Raw genomic sequence first — 20,884 nt, forward strand, 5'->3', positions numbered from 1 at the left:
ACTGGCGAATATTTACTAAACTATGCACATTTTTATCTAAACAGTCCTTGCAATTACTCTAAATGCTGATTCCTTAAAATGCCACTCAATATATCAGTTTGAAGCTCTTGTTGAAACAGTCTCATAATTTTTAATTGTGACTGAGTCAAAACTTGAGTTTTGTGCAGTTTTGAATATCACTACATTAATAAAAAAACTTTTTTTTTTCTCTTTTTTTTTTTCATAGAGAGTTGATATTTTTTTATTCTCATTTGATTACTTTAGATATTCCTCAGTACTTTATACAAAACAACTCGCAAAACAGAGATTTGTAATAATTTGAAATTCTCGACTTCTATTTGTCTTTGTTCAACAAAAATTTTTTTCAAGTAATAAATATTAACTTATCTAAGAGAAAGAAAAAGAAAAAAAGCTACGATGGCAATAAATATGACGTTGTTTCTAAAGAAATAAATGCCATCATGACTATTAATCCATTTATTCTTTACCTATTTGCATTCATTTTTGCGCAAACCTGAGACAAGTTTATTGTCTTGTTTGCTTTTATACGATCAATCGCTATCAGCAGTATTCCTATTAACACAACTTATTCTTTCTTTTATCATAATTTAATGGTTTTGAAAATTATTGAAAGGAAAATGAGTTTAGTTATTCAAGGTAAATTGTTTATACATTTACTTTCAAATATTTCCGAAACTTAAAACAACATTGATTTTTCTAGACTAAGTAGAACTTTATGCTTTTATTAGTTCTCAAAAAATTTATTACCCATTATTTTATGAGAACTGAAAATTTTCCTTACCTTCCCAAATGGCATATAACAAATGAGCAACCCGGGACCAAGAAACTATAGAGATGTAACGGGCTCGGGCTCGTTTTCTGAAAAAAGATTTCGGGGTCGGACTCATAGTAAAATTATCTCAAACTTTTATAGTAATTTTAACCAAACATTTGGTTCAGTTAATATGTTTAAAAATTTTAAGGTACAAAAAATTACCGCGATCTGCTACTTTGGTTCGATGCTTTTGCTTTATGAGGCTAACACTAATTGTCAATTAACTTTCATTTAGCTTATGATCTTAATATTCTTTTTAATTTTTGTTTTAGTTATCTTTGAGTTTCGTCGGTTCAGTTTTTCTCTTCGTTCTTTTCTTTGACAGTTTAATTATAAAAAAGGTGTAAATGAGTAATTTCCTTGTATACAGGAGCCGAGTAGCGAGACAGCGAGCTGGCCTATATCCGGGGCATAACTCGGGATCGGATGGACTTAAGCTCTAAATAATCCTCTCTTTATAGGGCTCGGGCCTTTAATCCTATCCTTATAGGGCTCGGGCCTTAAATAATCCTATCTATATCGGGCTCGGGCCTTAAATAATCCTATCCTTATAGGGCTCGGGCCTTAAATAATCCTATCTATATCGGGCTCGAGCCTTAAATAATCCTATCTATATCGGGCTTAGACTCTAAATAATCCTACCTATATCGGGCTTGAGTGGGTTTGGATAAAAAAATTTCGGGATCGGACCTCCAAACATGAGGCAAAACTCATCTCTATACCAGAGAGACGCACATTTACAGAGCTACCACGGATCAGGGAACAAGGAAAGCGTGGAATTGTCAGGGAATTTTATTTTAATTCTAAAAAGCAGAGACTAGTCAGAAAAAGTTGTTTTTTTTTCTTCTTTTTTTTACAAAAACGTAGAAAATTTCTGCATCATGCCTAGAAAATAACCAAATTGTCAGAGAGTCGTAGAAATGTAGATTAGAGTTAAATTATTTGAGCATCCATTTAATTATTTTCTGTGAAAAATTTCCCAATTTAGTTCCATTTTCTCATTTAATGATATTTTTTTGTTCGCATATTCTAATATTTAACATTAGAAATAGAAAAACATGTGGTTTTATCGATGAAGAATTGTATGGTATGGATAAAATATGGTCTGGATTTATATTGAAATTTACCTGAAATACCTGAAAAAGTGAGGATATTTTTTTTGTCTGAAATTAAATGGAAGCCCTAATTTACTGCTTTCAATTTTTTTTTTAAAATATGTATATATCATGGATATGTTTTCTAAAGTGACCAAGTCAATGATTGACAAATGTACCCGAATCGTTTAAACTTTTAGGGTAAAAAAACCTATGCTAGCTAGTAAATAATACTGAAAAGAGGGAAAGTAGTAAAGTATAAATCTGTATATATAAAAGGCAAAGCTCTCACTTACTCATCGCTAATTTTCTCACTTCCCATTAACCCCAGAAAGCTATAGCTTAACCTCTAGGCTCCTCATAATATAAAAAGAAAAACTAAAAAAAAGTTTCAATTCGATGTTTTGTAATTATTGGGGTAATTAGCCTGATTGACAATAAGGTTCGATACTTTGTAATTATCCGGATATTTAGGGGCGTTCGCCTGAAATGGACAACAATGCTAAATAACACGTTTTTACCAAAATAGACAGAATCAGATTTGGACCATGCTATGAAAGGAAAGAATTACAAAAGATTCATTTCAATATTTGTAACTATCGAAATAGATAAGGGGAAATTAGCAATTGACAACAATGCTAAAGAAGGCTTTTTAAAGATAGAAGTTCCCAATTTAGATGATGCTTTTATGGGACCAATAGCAAAACTAAAAATGCTTTATTTCAATGTTTTATAACTATCGTAGTAATTAGCCTAAATGACAGCCATGTTAAAATAACATCTCCCAATTAATTACTCTCATGTGCTTAGCACAACATAGCCAATTCCAAGTCTTATGCCATTAAACTGCTAAGAGGTGAATTCCTGTAGATGGACGTGAGGAACCTCAAAGCGATGAGTTTGTTTGGGAGCACGACCTGGCCACTGGAGGTGAATTCAAGACCCACCAATTTGCACATAAAATTTTAATGCCGATGATTCAGAACAAAGCTTCTGAAAACAAAGCGGAAAAGGCAAATGTGGCCCTGCGAAGCGGAGAGTGCGATTGGAGTTCCCTTGCCGTCAGGCTAACCGTGGGAGGTTTTCGATGCTTTCGTGTCCGTGTCACGCAAATGCGGTTTAGTTTCATCAAAAAGTCCTCAGCGAAAGCAAATTTCTTCCTCTATTTGATCTAGGAGTTCACTTGTCTTTTGGATTAGGTTCAAAATTGCAAGACTTCGCAGTTCTACAACGGTACTCGTAAACTCAAAACTGGATCAGCTGCTCAGCAACTGTAATGAAATAAACAATTTTAAAAAAATCTGGTCGCTTTAGTCGGCTAGTAAAAGTAATACAAATTTTACTCGTGAAATAATCTATCTAGTCATCTATCTATCTCTATCTATCTATCTCTATCTATCTTACAAATTGTTTTGAAAAATTTATTTTGTATTTTTCTAAACTACAACAATTTCATGAATATATTTTTAACGATTCAAGGAGAAATATTACTTTGGAACAATGGTTTAAACCATATAAGCAGATACCAATTAAAAATGGGATAATTTCATTTTAGAAAAATGTTTAGAAAAAAACACGAATAGATCGATATCTTTTCTCATTCATTTCTCATAAATTGAAACAAAATTCATTATTTTTTAATCAATCCGGTAAATTTAGAGAAAATCTATTGAAAATCTATCACGTGCATTTTTATGTACCATTCACTTTAAATACGTTTACTGTATGTACTTCCAAATTAAGTCGTGCACTTAGTAATGGCAATAAAAAAAGTACTAAAACTGTCCATATCTCAATTGTGTATAAAGCATTCCGCAGAACTTAAAACATCTGATGTCTATTACTGCACCTGCACTGAATTCGCCTTTCTTCATTCTGGAATCAGTTTTAGAAAGTATCTCACTCTGTCACGAGAACATTATTTTTCTCAAATATTTATTGAGAGTACCTTTTACTTTGGAATAAGAAATGGTATTAAGAAAAAATGGTATGTAATTTATGTATGTTACAATCATTTTTGTAAGTAATTTTATGAAACTAGTAAATAATCAGAGCTGCGAAGAAATGTTTAACTCACTCCAACTTACACTCAATTGAAATCTTAAACAAATTCCAGGAAATTATTCCCAGTATTTATTATTACACTTTAGAATTTTTATTTTTTTAAATAAGATTAAAATAAATTGCACTTTATTTAAAATTCCCAGTATTTATTATTACACTTTAGAATTTTTATTTTTTTAAATAAGATTAAAATAAATTGCACTTTATTTAAAATTCCCAGTATTTATTATTACACTTTAGAATTTTTATTTTTTTAAATACGATTAAAATAAATTGCACTTTATTTAAAATTATATTTAGTATTATAACGTATTTCAAGAAATAAGTGATATATATATATATATATATATATATATATATATATATATATATATATATATATATATATATATATATATATATATATATATATATATATATATATATATATATATATATATAGTATATTGTTTTGTAAAAATTTGTGATTTAGGAGACTATAACAAATTTATTCTTATTTAAATTAAATTCATTCGCATATTTTTAATTACGTTAGTAACTTAGTTAAATAAATTTTAATTTTGGAATTTGCAAGGGAAAGGTAGATAGGTAAGTATTTCACGTCGCGCTGGAGCTGCACAATGGACTATCGACGACGTTCAGAGAAACATCCTCGAGGATGATCCGACGACAAGACATCGCAATTTTGATCCTCTGCAGAGGAAGTGGCTCTTTCGCTTTGGTAGCCCAACGACCAACGCGTGAAATCGAGCACTTTACAATAGAACAGTTGAATGATAGCCGATACCGTGCACTCTCAGTCCCTACGCAGGCTTATCAAAGTGGTCACCCACCCGCTTACTGACAGCAGCCAATGATGCTTGACTCCTGTCTTTTACTGGGAACCGCGTGTTTGCGATAAGTTCAGTGTGGGACTTATAATCTAAAAGATAACCTATAAATAATTCAGCTATTAATCTTGATTTTTCAATAGTTTCAATGATTTTCTGTGTCCTTTTTCAATAGTTTTGGTTCAGCCTTTCATCCCTAGCATGCTGAGAATGGTTGAGTAGTAGTTGAGTATTAGTTCTGAGCATGCTTAGGGACTAAACCAACACCTCCTAAAAGAGAGAAACACTTTACACGGATCAATTTAGACCGATGCAATGAGCATAATTGGGTGGTGGAGGAAATAAGAAAGATGACACACCGTTCGGACAACTAAACTACGCAGTAGATTCAAAATAAGAAAGATGTCGCAACGTTCGGACTACTAAACTGCGCAGTGGACGAAAAATCAGAAACATGTCACAACGTTCGAACTACTCGGCTGAGCAGTGGAGGAATGGCCCTCCATAGGCTGTCGTGCCATTTAACTTAGTTTTTCAATTGTCCGGTTAAGCATTGGCTCGAAAACGAATGCTCAAATGTATTTAGTTGAGATGGTGTTAAATAATAATTTCAATAATTATCATAATATACATTCGACTAATATTTTTTGTTGACATAATTATAAATATTTGTCTAAATAATTTTCATAAATTCAATATTCAATATATTCAATTCAATACGAATATACATGCGCATACACACATATATATTTCGGAAGGAAGATCATATACATAACTTTCTATACTTTTTATGGAAAAAAAACTTTTCTTGTGATAGCTAATTTTATGTTTTAATGTATTATTCTTTGTCTTGCAAATTTTATTTTAAGTTATTTTCCGCGCCTCTACTTGTAGGTATTAAAATATAATCCAACTAATCAATAAATTAATATTATTTTATAGTAAAAATTAATTAAAGCAAATTCTATCAAAGACCAGAAAAATATCAATAATTCATTACTAATAAATGACTAACTGATAAATAAATTAAAATCAATTTATTCGAAAAATAGTTTGAAACAACCCTATTCTGAAATCAGGTAAATATCAATAATTCACTGCTAATTAATAACTAATTGATAATTATTAACTAACTGATAATTGGTAACTGAATAATAAATTAGTTTCATATATTAGATTAAAAGATTGGTTAGAAAAATTAATTTGAAACGACGTAAGTCACAGATCAGATAAATATATATTATTCATCTCTTATTAAAAAATAACTATTAATTATTTACTAATAAATAAACTAATATTAATTTATTGGAGTAAAAAAAAATTCGATGGGAAACAAGCTTTCTCTGATACCAGGTAAATTTCAACAATACAATGCTCGGTCATTAAGAATATTATTAGTGATCATTATCTCCAGTAATGTGTGCTTACTGTTGAAAGATTTTAACTGATAAAGTAATTTGAGGGCAAATATAGCAACAGTAATTATTCGTTATCTGCTACGACCCTGAATTATGTCAAAAACATGCAATCTTTATCTCCTAGTATAGAAATGTTTTGAAAAAGATTGAGCATGTAAGAGAAAATAATAGATTTAGTACTCTTGCGTTAAAGCATAATTCAGTCATCAGAAAGTAGAAGAAAAAATATGTATACTTTGTTTTTCATAGTCCATTAAGATAAAAAGATGAGGAAAAGTTGGTTCAGACTGCTTTTCTGGGTTGTAAATGTTTATAAAAGGAAGAGTAATTGATCCTCCATATGTATAAAGATAAATATGACGAAATTTTTTTATGATTCTTAGCTAATAAAAAAATACTGATTTTGCTTATTTGACAACTAGATATACAATGCTAAAAATAAAGGACTAATAACTTCTTATCTAATAATTGAATCTTTGCGTTCCAGATCCCAGGGGGTGACCTCAAATATGCTAATCACTTTGTTGCGCACTTCGTAATTTCTCGAGAAATTTTTTAAGCGAATTGAAAAATTTTTGCACACAATTATAAAATTCGTTTATCCAAAAGTAATTCCGTGTAAAAAATAACTTTTAGTAAATATTTTTTTTATTACTATATTTAATGAAAGTCAAAAAAATTTTGTATTGTAAGGTATAAAAATTTTTAAGTCATTATGAAATTTTTTTTATATAAAATGGCAAAATACGAAATTTGATCAAAATCGGCAAAATAGTTTCAGGGAAATAAAATTTCCATTTTAAAAATGGGATTTTTTAAAACTACTACAACTATGTAAAATGTTTCGCTACCATTAATGTTTTTTACAATAACTACTTTATTTACAGTTCTCCGTTTTTGTTTTTTCTTTTCCGCTTTAGCCTTGAAAAAAATCATGTTTATGTTACTAATACTGATCAGCGAAAAATAAATTACACGGAACTACATAATAAGTAAATAAATAAAAATATACATTTTTTAGCTATTAGTTTAGAAATTTTTATTTTATTTTATAACCGTCGTTGAACAGCCGACTCAATTTCATGGGTTTACGATTACTTACGTTCAACTCCGTATAGCCTTGTAATTTTGAACCAATCCAGAAGACAAGGAAACTCCTGGATCAGTACCCCCAGAGGTATTAATTTGTTGTGGGAACATGGAGGACTTTGAGACTCGACAGATTTAACGTGCATCAGTCACCATTTACTACACGGGGAGTCTTCGGCCGGCGAGGATCGAACCCACGACCTCTTGGATATGGGCCCAGCGCCCTACCGACCAGGCTATCCCGGCCTCTAGTTTAGCAATTTAAAATAATACAGCTTTCTATTGTACTGTTTTAAATGCCAGATATCTTGAATTAGTTTATTTTATAATCGACCCAATTTTGGGTTCGCGATTATTAATGTACAACTCCGTAAACTTGTAATTTAGAACTAAACCCAGAAAACAAGTAACTCCCAGATTAAGTATTGGGGGGGATTTTACTTCGTGGAGGGCTTTTTGATGGAAATAATCCGAATTTGCGTTACATGGAGAGGAAAACCACGAAAGCGTCCCACGGTTAGTCTGGCGGTAAAGGTACTTTAACCCACGATTCATCTACCACTGAGAATATTTTGCGTCAGTAGTGCGAGCCGGTTGTGGAATTCGTATCAACCAGTCATCGCTAGGACTCGAACCCGGTGAACCTCATTGGAAGGTGAACACTCTATCCCCTGAGCCACCACGACCCTGCGCTTGAAATTATTGAAAGGATTTACTTCTTCCTTTTTCTTAATTTTCAGTGAAATTTTGAATATGTGGATGTTATACAGAAAAATTGGGAAATTTTGCCATTCGCTTGTGACCAGTGGCGGCATTTGTTCACTTTTTTAAAACATGCAAACTTATTCAAAAATGTAAAGTTTTAAACGATTGAAAAACTGTCTATATTAATAATGTAAGGTATTTCTCAAAATATGGTAAACATTACTAAGCTCATTTTTAAAATGTAGAAGAAAGTAATTAAATATAGAAAGGGAAATCTATCTATATTATATAAAACGCTAATACGTACGTATGTATGTATGTATGTATCAATAAAACCGATGATATTTCTTTTCTCGCGCTGGCAACAGTTTTCATTTTTAATTGATTGGATTCGGCGCGCAAGAGCACGTAGTGAGCAACCAGATAACAATAACCAGAGTGAGCATTATCAGGTTGTTCAATTCAGATTCATGCACTAAAAACATGACAATATTTAATTTAAACTCAATTAGGAATTAATTAATTAATTGAAGTGAGAATGCTTTAAAAGGCCGCTGTTGAATTGATATTTTTCTACTGGGAGCTACCTTAACGTCTAAAAAACGTTTAAGTGTTTGTATTGAATGCATTGAATTTTTTTATATTTCGCGTTTATTTATGCATTGAATTTTCACGCTTTAAAATGCAGAATATTAGTGAAGCAATATTTGATAATTTATTTTGCTAATATGTTTCTTATTTAGCTAATGTTTTGATTTTTTCACCATGTACAATCTAAATAGCTAATATACTTTTTTAAAAGCCAATAAGAACATTGGTAGAATTCTTCTACATAAGTACAATACTATGTCTTTGATGATAATATATTATGTCTTTGTGCTAGACCATTGTGTTCATTGGCGAGCAAGCACAGCGAGCCATGGTTCACGGCGTGAACCACATAGGATTGCGCAGCAATTCTCGGGGGTTGGCGAGCGTTAGCGAGCAGGGGGCGGAGCCTCCTAGTATAAAGTAATTTTCAAAGTGTTATGAGACAATTATAGATCAAACAATTAATTAAAATGATCAGATATCACATTTTTGACAAAACAAATTTTTTTGATAAGGTAGTGACTGGCAGGCAATTTTCTTTGTAATCTCCATTTATTATGTTTAATCGTCAAGCAAAATTTACGGCCGCCACCAGACAATGGCCGTAAAATTTTCTCTTAAAGCGGGCACGATGCTATAAGTTTGAAGCACAGAAGTCACGAGCATAGATTCTTTGCACCAAGAGGAAGTAATAAGTCATTTTTAGTATCACAAATTAATATTTAAATGAGAAAAAGAACGCATTAAAATCAGACGAAACGTTATCGAGGTCAATCAGAGCAAAGATGACTTTCAAAGATTCAAAAACTTATAAGCTTTCGGATAAATCTAAAAAGTAATTAGTTCTTCATTACGAACTACATTTCAGTTTCATCCGACAAATGTGTTTTTTTGGTTGATTTCGTTTTTTCCCATCATTTATTAATTTCAGTTCCTTTATGTGTAAAATTTCAAAGACGTCATTTTTAACGAGAAATCTAAAAAAAATTATGAACGATGATTAAGGATAATCCTGTATATCTCCTCAAGTGGCCCATAGCCACTTTACTACACCTAGACACAATTTATTTTATTTTTCCTTAAACAGTTTAAATTAAAATTTTTTGTTTTCTCAATAAAACTTATGTGAACCAAGGCATTTTCCACAAAATTGCTTCTTTATTTTGAATCCTTTTGTATCTCATGAATTACTGAATATGTACCAGGTAAATATTTTTTTAGTATTTAAAGCAAGATAAAATTAGACAATAAAAAATGCATAATGTACAACTTAATTTTTGAAAACTATTATTTTTCTCTCTTGAAATGCTTTTACATCGAAAATTAAGTTTAAATTTTCATTTATTTTTATGAGAACTTAAGAAAAAATGAATAAGAAGAAAAGTTGTTTATAGTTTAAATGAGAGGAAATAAATTTCATTTTATTTATATTATACATAAAATAAAACTCTTTCAATACGTAAAATATTTTATAAAAATAATTAATACAATATTAGAAAATATAATAGTGATTTAAATATAAAATAATGATTATATAATAAAAGTAAATGTTTGCATTACTTATTTTTTCAAGCTAACTTGGACTTCCTATAAATTATTCCAACATAATTAATTATATGTCTTGAAATTAAAAATATAATGCAAAACAAGGAAAGAAAAGTGAGCTATTCAAAGCTCGCTTATCACGTGAACACAACGTCACGTGCTGTGACCCCAAAGCAGTGTGTAATCTATACCCACGGAAGAAACAGTTGAAAAAGTTTAACACCGTAAACTCTGCTTTTGTTAAACTAAAGATACCAAACAGAAAACGCAACACAATCTATCCGTTGAAAAACGTTACATCATGAAATCCGCCTTATGACGTCACTATTGTTAGTAAACAAACAAGACAATGGCATGTTTTCGTGGAATAACTTTTTTATAAGCAATAAAAGCTTAAATATTAAATAGAATTTGCTTTAAACGTTACGTTTATCTATTAATTTTTAAATCTATTTTATCAATTTATTAATATCATGAAAATTATTAATGATATTCGAACGAAAATATGCTTTATCACATTAATATTTTGTCCTGATTATATTTTTCATTTTGTTTTGACAGTTTTTATCTGATAAAAGCTATTCGTATTTGAATTTTTCTCTTATGCGAGCTGCTATGGTTTTCAGCTCTAATTTGATGCACGTTTTTTATTTTAGATATGAATCGCAAATGGTATCCTAGTGAGTAAAATATATCTCCTTCTATGACAACTTTTTAATTTTATTTTATAAAATTCTCCAGGTATTTCTGCATATTTTATATATCGGGGAATAAGTAGCCTGGAAATTATTATTTTTTTTTTTTAGTTTAAAAGAAATTGCGCTGCTAAATTAATTTGAAAACAATCAAGATAATATATTTTGATAATCTAATACCCTATCTGTAAATTAAAAGAACACTATAGATAAATTATTTTGAAAAATAAGAAAACACAAAGGAATTTTTTTACTTTGTTTAGTACGTTTTTTTTTATTTATATATTTATTGCCCAGTAAATAATGGCTGAAGAACCAACAGAAACCTCTCCATTGATTAATGGTACTTTTCATATATTATGTTTAAATTTTTACTTTCATCTGTGTTTGTACTTTTGATTAATCTTTTTTAATTATGCGAAAGACTACTTTTACAATGTTGATTTCAAGCATTTCTTGGTTTTTCTCATCAATATAACCTAAAAAAAAAAAATTTTAGGTAAATTTTTTTTTTTTTTTTCGAAGTGCAATATTTTTTTCTAAAACATCTTTTTGCTTATTAAGGGCAAATTTTGTTAGCTTTTTTTTAAAAAAAAAAGAAATTAGTAAGTTATTTTAAAAAATATCAGAATAGATTGCCAGGAAATTCTTAAAAAATATTCTGAATGATTATTATTGGGCTATTAATTCACTTTAGAATTAGACACCCATATATATTTGACAACTATAACGATAGCTTATTTGCATTTGTGTATATAAAAAAAAACAGAATTGATAAATTCAAAAAAATATAAAACACTAAGGAAAACTGTTTGTTTTACAAAAATACAATTTTTTACAAAAATTTTATTCCTGATAAATAATGTCTGAAAGAAAAGCCAAGTCTTAGCAACTTCCGGGCAGTAGACTGCAAGAAACTTTAAAACAAAACATCACGGAAAGGAATGAACTCGAATAGTATAACTCGTAGCCACGGCAAACATCTACCTGTGTTTTTTTTTTCTGTTTGAAATCAAGGTAAGCATCAGGTGTCTTGCCGATTGTTGTCGGCGTGGATCCCGATACAGAAAATTTAACAAGTCTAGATCATTTATAATTCATTTATAACAACATCATTTAAGAGGAAGTAGGTTAGTTCAAAATTATAAAAGAAAGTAATAATGATATACATCTGAACAACATTACTGAATTAGCTATCTGTTCATGCTTATCTTTTTTCTTTTTTTTAATCTAAAGATCTTTATTTTCTTTCAGCTGATGTGAAAAGTGCGGAGGAAGTTGAACCACTTCAAAATACCAAATCTTCCATCTTTAAAGGAGTAGCAAAGTATTGCTCTGAGAAATTCACCTTAGATCTTTTAAAGCGAAAACTCCCAATCGTAGTATGGCTTCCGGCATATAGCATAGAAGATTTCAAGGGGGACCTGATAGCTGGAATGACTGTTGCTTTAACTGTTATTCCTCAAGGCTTAGCACTTGCATCTTTAGCTGGTTTATCTCCCCAAGTAAATGAAATTTCTCTGTTTTATGCTTAAGTATTTTGCTTTCATTTTATTTTGTTGATCATGTAAGTTTAATTATTAAAAATGTAGAAAAAGAGTACTCTCAAGTTACAGAGCCCCCAACTAAACTTGTGCAACTTGGCAATATCAGAATATCAGTAGTAGACTCTTATTGATGTAGCTGTTGTCTGTATTGTAGTAAAGCAAGGATTCTGGAAAATGATAATTATGTATAAACATTTTCTATAGTATTGAAAATGTTGCAAAATCAGTAGATAACTTATTCCTATTGTATAATTACCCAGAAATTTTGGAAAAAGCTAATTTGGTGATACTCTTCAGGGGTCTGTTTAGATGAAATTTGGGTCCGTTAAGGGACTCTTCACGAAATATCATTTCATAAAAATGGACCCTTCACAAAATATTTTAACTTTAAAACAGACCTTTCACAAACTGATTTTTCTTTTAATCGGACCCTTCGCAAATTTGTTTATCTTCATTATTGTTTTGCTAATCGAATAAACCCTTCCCAAGGGGGAAAAAAAGATGGATGAGAACGAATTAAGTTTTGTCTTCGGCAGACGCTTCTTCCTATATTCGTCCGAAATGAATATTCAGCAGTGTAGGCTAAATACCAAATATTTGTATGTTGCATCTCTAATTTAGAAGCAGCAATTGCTTTTTTTTTTTGAAAATTTTATTTTCTTAAATTATAGTGTTGAGCATAATCTTGTATCTATTTACAATTTAAAAACTCAATGAAAAAGTTTTTTGCAATAATAGGACCCTATTTGCACAAATTCTTAAAAGCAGGACCGTGGTTGAAAGAATGTGACTTAACGTTTATTTTATATTCACAAATTTACGAGTAATTTTTTTGCAATTTTACAAAAACGTACCTTTCACAAAATGTCTGGACAGACCCCTGCTCTTTTTTTTTTCTTGTGATAAAATTTTTAAATATTGCAGTAAAAGCAGTAGACTTGTTCTTAGACTTATTCTTATTAGCATTCGTATAATTATTTAGGGTTTATATTTGTATAAACTGTTTTGTGTGCTGTACATAAAACAAAGAAATTTTTAAAAAATGAATTTTGTGCTTTTTGACCCTAATTGCATTCAAAAGGGGTACTCAGTTATTTCTTTATAGTTTTTAGATAAATTAAGTTCTCATTTTCAATGCTAAAATATTACACTTCAAGTAATGATTTCCCTTTGTTGTTGCTGTGTTTTTTTTAAATTTATTTTTATAATATAACTTGAAAAGTTAACATAAATGTAAATATTTTTTGTGAGTTATGCATTATTTAAAAGGGAATAATTTTGGTGAATCAACTCAGTTTCATTTGTTAAAAAATTCAATATCGAATGTCATGCCGTAATTTTATATACTTGCAATTCATATTTTCAGTATGGTGTTTGAAAATTAATTAAGTTTATATTATTTTTTTTCTTTCAGAAGATGGAACTCAATTTTTACTAAACAATGGAAATAACTATTATTATTTAAACTGCTCTTTTTGTAGTTAAGGGCAGTATTTTTTTTTTTAAGCATTAAAGCACAAGCTATTTTATCTACAAATTAACTTCTGATAACATGAATTTCACATTTTAATGACATTAAAAATCTCTAATTTTTTTTATTATTAAAATATACCAACAAAATTTTTTTTTAAATTAAACTAGTAAAAGCTGTTGAAAATTGACACATGTATAGCTTGATATTTAAACATGAATTTAGTAAAGCTATCAATTCTTTTCACTAGCATGAATAATGCAATACTCACTCAGTTTTAAGAACAGTTGTAAAAATCTGTCAGTTGCTACATTTTTGAACATGAATAAATTATCAATTTTTTTTATTGTCAGCCAATATTATTGAGATAATAAGTTTATTAAACACTTTTTCTTTTTAATGCATTTAAATATTATCATCATTTCTTTTCACGCCCAGTAGCAAATAAGGTCCTCAGTCTTGTTCTCCACTCTCTCCTGTCACCTTCCTACCTACTATTATATCATTTATATACCTGCATTTTAAACTTCTTTCAAATTTTCTTACTCATTTTTCCACAGTCGTAGCTAGTGCTGAAAATTTGTTCTTCAACTCTAGACAAAATCTATCTCTCACATCTTTAGTTTTGCAGTATTATAACTAATATGGCTTCTGTTTTCAAGTTGGACTTTTGATCTGCAGTGTTTTATTTTTATTTTCATCCCTAACTAATAATTACTTGTTCTAACATCTGCTCTCCTTTTTAATCTAATGTCAAGCCTTGACCTTGCAAATTTGCAATTTACGGCCATATGATTTATTTCATTTCTAATAATATCATCCGGAGATAATTATGTAAGCTTGTAAATGTCTTTGTACTTGACTTAGTACCTCTCTAATTTACAATTTACGGCCATATGATATATTTGATTTCTAGTAATATCATCTGGAGATAATTATGTAAGCTTGTAAATGTCTTTGTACTTGACTTTGTACCTCTCTAATTTACAATTTACGGCCATATGATCTATTTGATTTCTAGTAATATCATCCGGAGATAATTATGTAAGCTTGTAAATGTCTTTGTACTTGACTTTGTACCTCTCTAATTTGCAATTTACGGCCATATGATCTATTTGATTTCTAATAATATCATCTGGAGATAATTATGTAAGCTTGTAAATGTCTTTGTACTTGACTTTGTACCTCTCAAATTTGCAATTTACGGCCATATGATCTATTTGATTTCTAGTAATATCATCCGGAGATAATTATGTAAGCTTGGGAATGTCTTTGTACTTGAACCCGCTTCCTTTAATGTGTAAATTTCACAAAAAGGAAGGAAAAGATGGCTATTTTCATTTTTAGAATATTTGCCTTGATTCCCAAGCTTGTTGTTGTAGTAGTTAATTTACGTCGCACTAGAGCTGCACAATGGGCTATTGGCGACGGCCTGGGAAACATCCCTGAAGATGATCCGAGGACAAGCCATCGCAATTTTGATCCTCTGCAGATGGAAAGGCACCCCCACTTCGGTAGCCCAACGACCTGCACGCGAAGTCGAGCACTTTACGGTAGAACATTTTAACGAAGACCGATACCGCACAGCCTCGGTCCCTACGCAGACTGATTCAAGTGGTCTCCCACCCGCACACTGACCGCAGCCAGTGATGCTTGACTTCCGTGATCTTCTGGAATCTTAACGATCAGTCCACTGCGGAACTGTTTCCCAACCATCTCTCTATATCTGTCATTATCTTTGCACAATCATATCATGCTCAATGCTTTTAATATAGATTTGATTTGTAAATATTATATTTTGAAATTAATTTTTTAAAAATATTTTTACAGTATGGCTTATACACCGCTTTTATGGGTTGTTTCATGTATGCCATATTTGGAAGTTGTAAAAATCTCACTATTGGCCCTACCGCTATCATGTCCATTATGACTGCAGAGCATACAACAAAAGGAGGAGTTCCATATGTTATTTTAATCACATTTTTAAGTGGCTGCATTCAGCTACTAATGGGCATCCTCAATTTAGGTAGGTGATATGAGATATTTTGGTTTTCAAGACCAAATGGATGTTACTTATTTTTTAGTTGTAAAGTTTTCTGAGTTCTTATACATATTCTTTAACAATCTTGTTTTATTTAAATATAAAAACATATTTTTTTAAAAAAAAATAAAATACTACAGATATTAGTATTAAGGAATGGCATCTTTTATGAATAAAGCTTAATAGACAATCATACCTGCCAATTTTAATGGATAAAAGTTACCTTTATACTTTGCATTGATTTACTAAAATTATTATGACACTGTTATGTGTCATAGTTATGACACTCAAAAACTAAGGATGTTATGTAAAATATACTTTCCTATTATTAAGGAATTTCCATTTTTTCAAAAAATATTTTCCTTAGTAGTAGTAGTAAAAGTAGTGTATAAATATTTCAATAAATTTTTTAAAAAATTGTGTACCCACCACAATGTATAAATAATTTAAACCGAATTAAACGTCAAATACATGAATGGTCACGATCTTTATTAACATTCTATTTGTTTTGAAAATTTATGCTAAAATTCACTACCAATAGAAAAAATATTTAGCAAAAGCCTAAAATGTTACAAGTTATGGTTATATAATATGCCATATAATGGTATGAAATAAAAAAAAATTATTTTTAATGCCTTTTTTTTTTTGTAAAGTATACTGGAAAACTTCTTTTCAGCATTTTATTTTGTATCAACAATAAGATATCTAATATTTTTTGTTCTGCTATTTATTTTGAGTGCATATTTTGTATTCATATTTCATATTATATTCATATTTTGAGTGCATCACAATAAGATATCTAATAATTTTTGTTCTGCTATTTATTTTGAGTGCATATTTTATATTCATATTTTGAGTGCATCAACCATAAAACATTTAATATTTTTTGTTCTGCTATTTATTTTGAGTGCATATAAATCTTTAAGCTATAAAACTTAATTTTAATTTCAGGATTTCTAATGACATTCATATCATCATCCGTTGTAACTGCCTTTACATCAGCTGCTGCTATTACTATTGCAACTACTCAGGTTTCGGTATGCAATATTTTTACTTAAAACTTGTTTGGCCAATATAATAATCATCATTCAATTAGATTATTTTGCACTGTTTATTTATATAAGAGTTTAATTTTTTTTTTTTTTAATGTTTTACAAAACTATTTTAAGTGGAGAGGTTAGAGGAAGAAGACATGTTCAATTCGCGATCGCAACACTCGAATACGCCATCTGGGGAAAGACCGGTTTCATGCCTTTAGCCCTTCTCCCTTCCCTCTCCTCCTCTTTTCAGTTGTATAGGAATGTACTACGATATTTTCCCCTTAATATTTTTTCTCTTTATTTAATAAAAATATTTTTTAAGATTTCCATGATACTTTTCTTTAGAACTATGTTTAATGTAGTTATCAGTTCCATATAGTTTTTCAAGTTAAAAGATTTTAATCTATATGAAAATCAAGAGAGAAACTAACGTACTTCCTTCCTCTATGACATTCCACACGCTAATGGGGAAAGCATGTGAAGTGTTGCCATAGGAAAAGAGTTCTGCTCTACGCCACCTGCAGCCCATTCGATCGCCAATAATATTTCTAAAAGATTCAATTTTATATATTTAACAACATGTTGTTGTAAATTGTAAATGAAGAATGTTAGTTTATTCTGCTATTCTTTAAATAATGCCATTTTCAGTTGTTATAAACAACTTATGAGATGTTTTTATACAATGAGCTGGTCCCAAATCACTAAAATGCCATTTTAACATGTTTATTTTAACTCTTCAACTGTTTTCTATATTAACTATATTGAGCTTAATTGTTATAAATGTTTTGTAAATAGATTTAAGATTTTTTTATACAATTTTAAGTTGATTTTTCACTATTCACTTTTTAAGTTCTACTTAATATGTTCTTTTATTTAGCTCAATTAATTACTGCTAGCTGGGTAATTACTTACTGTGATAGTTGCATAGAGCTCATAAAAAAGCTTTCTACCTTTTCTTTCTAAATTACTGAATAAAAATTCTTTCTTAGAAATAATTTTAGTTTTTTATAAAACAACTGAAAGGAACATATAGTTTCTATGAATCAAAAATAAATTTTATGAAGGTGATGTGAGAAATTTTATTTTAGGGTATTTTTGGCATAAAATCTGATTCTGAAGGTTTTATTGAAGATGTGTATCATTTCTTTCATGGGATCGTACATGGGCAAATTAGGTAACTATTACCCTTGCAATTCATTGCCTATTCATTACCCAACATTTGTATTGCCTAAAGAATTATATCATAAGTGATTTCATTAACTAGTAGAATTACCTGATTAGTGACTTTACTAGATGCTGCAAATTTTTCATGACCTATGACCCTAACGTGAAAATATTTTGATTTTAATGTGTTTATAATAAGATTGAATTCAAACCATTTGGCTGCTATATTCAACTGTATAGGAGTTGGATTTTATGAATTTTGACCAAGTTTTTGAAGACAACATCATTATTTTTCAAAAATTTTCATTCTCCAATAAATCTTTGCAGGCTATATGTCGCAGACCTATAAGCAGAATATTTTCAAATGTTCTGCAACAGGACTAATTAATTTATACAAATGTTCTGCAAGCATTTTACAGCAAAAAAAAGTCAACTTTAGGTTAAAATACTATATTTTCATTTATTAAAATACAGGATCATACACAGATACACTACATTATTTTTTAAACCAAGGCAAACATTCTTGATTTGTACAAAATTTTGTTTATGACGATGATGAATTATTTATAAAATGCTTATGATATGAAGGTGCGAACATTAAAATTAGGGCTGCCTTAAAAATCTTTCAAAGAAGGGACAAGTGCCGAGATGGTGCACCATTTGCAAACACAAACATTTGCTGGTCAACATTTGCAAACATCTGCGACTCACAGGCAGACATCCATTTATTGTATAAAAAAAGATGATTTTATATGAAGCTGGTGCTATTTTTATTAATCTGTTAAAGCTAATGCATATTATCAATAATCATCTACCTCACTGTTGCAAACTTTCAATTATCTATAGTTATGAAAGCTTGTGCTTAACTTCTTCAGTTCGGTTGCAAAAGCTGCACAACTGTGAACCTTTCAAAGTTGGGATTTAATGACATGTTCTAACATAGCGTTTCTAAAAATAAATATGATTGTCAGTTTTGCAAGGTTTATTGTATTATTTCTAAGATATAAATCTGAATATAGTGTTTCTGAATCACAACTGAATTGAACTTCAAAAACTTTTTTTTTTTTACTCCTTTTGTTATAGTGCTCATTTTAAATCATAGATAATTTTATTTTTTAAATTTTCAGCCATTGATGTTTTATTTCAAAGTTTTAAATAAATTTATACTTACTTGTTAATTCATTAATTCTATTCTATTTCTTGCTTAAAGGTATTGGGACATGGCTCTTGGATTAAGCAGCATAGTTTTCCTATTCCTATTGAAAGCAAGTAATTTTAAAAACATATTTTGTACAAAATCTTTCAATGAAAATTTATAATTGTTACAAATAACTGTTATAATTTTATTTTTTTATTTTTATATCTAGTATTTAAATAATGTGAAAACTTTATGCTGTGGACCTTCTGTTGGAAGAGTATTTGACATGTTTATCAAATTAATTAGTACTGGTATGTACTTTATATTTGACTATATGATTTCTATCAATTTTGTAAATCGGTGCTTATTGCATTTAAAACTATTTTTATCTCTAAACTTTTCTTGCTAGCATCTAGTTTTCACAGCATATTATCATATGTTGACTTAAAATCTATGAAGAGGTGATAAGTTTTTATTCCAATCTCTCTGCATTTCTCTGTAATTTGTCTTAAGCTGGAAATCAGCAGAGTTTGTTGACTTTCTCCTTCGGAAACCACACTAGTAATCTCTGATTCCCTTAAGAAATGAAAATTTCTCAGATAAAACTTTGGATAAGACTTTTTGTGTTGTATTTATTAGGTTAATTCTCCTATATTTTGAGCATAAAAGTTGGCTTTAGATGAAAATCTAGACTTACTGAATTACTTAATTAGTGATATTGAAACTAAATGGAAACCGATAAAAGAGACTATCTTGACAACAGCAACATCTGTTTGAGGCAAGCCAACAAAAAAATGAAGACTGGCTTCATGAAGAATACAGCAAAATAACCATTAACAAAAAATAATGCATAATAACTTGCATAACTGTTAACAAACAATAATGCAATAAATCTATGCTCCAAAAGTTGTATTGAACAATACAATTTTATTCCTTGAGAGCTAGAAATGCACTTCTAATCATGTAGTTTAATATGTCATGTAGTCTAGTCTAGTCAATGCAGTTTATTATTTATGGTTGAACTTTTAATTTTATTAAATTATGATTTTTAACTTCCTCATATTCCAAATATAATTAATTCTATTTTTTTTCCTTGATAGCTAGAAATGCACTTCTAGTCATATTGTGTGCGAGCATAGCAGCTCTTTTACTGTCCCATGACATTGATGTTTTGACATTAACTAAAACTGTAAAAGCTGGTCTTCCACCATTTGCTTTGCCTCCCTTCTCCATCAACTACTACAACAATGCCACCAATACAACTGTCCATAAAGACTTTTTTGAAATGTGTCAGGTAAAAATCTGATTATATGCTATGAAATATCAGTTTTGAATTTATTGTGAATTTCTTTTTCCTCTCCACATAACGCAAATGCTGGTTAGTTCCATCAAAAAGTCCTCCATGAAGCCAAATTTCTCCCAATCCTTGATTCAGGAGTTCCCTTGTCTTCTGGATTGGGTTCAAAATTACAAGGCTATGGAGTCGAACATTAGTAGTCGTAAACCCGAAATTGGGTTGACTGTTCAACGACCGTTATAAAATGTGAATTTCTTGATAATATTTCCATATTTCAACTATTTAATTTGTTGAGTCATGCTTGTTCGCATCTCCATATT

General features: G+C 29.7%; 1 protein-coding gene across 4 annotated transcripts in view; it reads left to right on the plus strand.

Annotated features, from left to right (window-relative positions):
• LOC107443482 (sodium-independent sulfate anion transporter) overlaps positions 1–20,884 on the plus strand; it is a 54,585-nt gene that overhangs the window by 18,072 nt on the left and 15,629 nt on the right. The window contains exons 1-9 of one of the 4 annotated variants that reach the window (XM_071184067.2): positions 3,787–3,916; positions 10,828–10,851; positions 12,121–12,371; positions 15,715–15,910; positions 16,877–16,962; positions 18,054–18,139; positions 19,340–19,394; positions 19,497–19,578; positions 20,368–20,561. In XM_071184067.2, the coding sequence (XP_071040168.1) occupies positions 3,898–3,916; positions 10,828–10,851; positions 12,121–12,371; positions 15,715–15,910; positions 16,877–16,962; positions 18,054–18,139; positions 19,340–19,394; positions 19,497–19,578; positions 20,368–20,561 (993 nt within the window). In that variant the 5' untranslated portion in view covers positions 3,787–3,897. Of the gene's footprint in view, positions 1–3,767; positions 3,917–10,491; positions 11,210–12,120; positions 12,372–15,714; positions 15,911–16,876; positions 16,963–18,053; positions 18,140–19,339; positions 19,395–19,496; positions 19,579–20,367; positions 20,562–20,884 lie in introns of those variants that run through there. The other 3 variants (XM_043042984.3, XM_043042982.3, XM_043042981.3) reach the window with 3 other exon arrangements.

The sequence above is a fragment of the Parasteatoda tepidariorum genome, chromosome 10 (assembly GCF_982258835.1).
Source record: "Parasteatoda tepidariorum strain Cologne lab strain chromosome 10, Ptep-v5.0, whole genome shotgun sequence".
Lineage (NCBI taxonomy): Eukaryota > Metazoa > Arthropoda > Arachnida > Araneae > Theridiidae > Parasteatoda > Parasteatoda tepidariorum.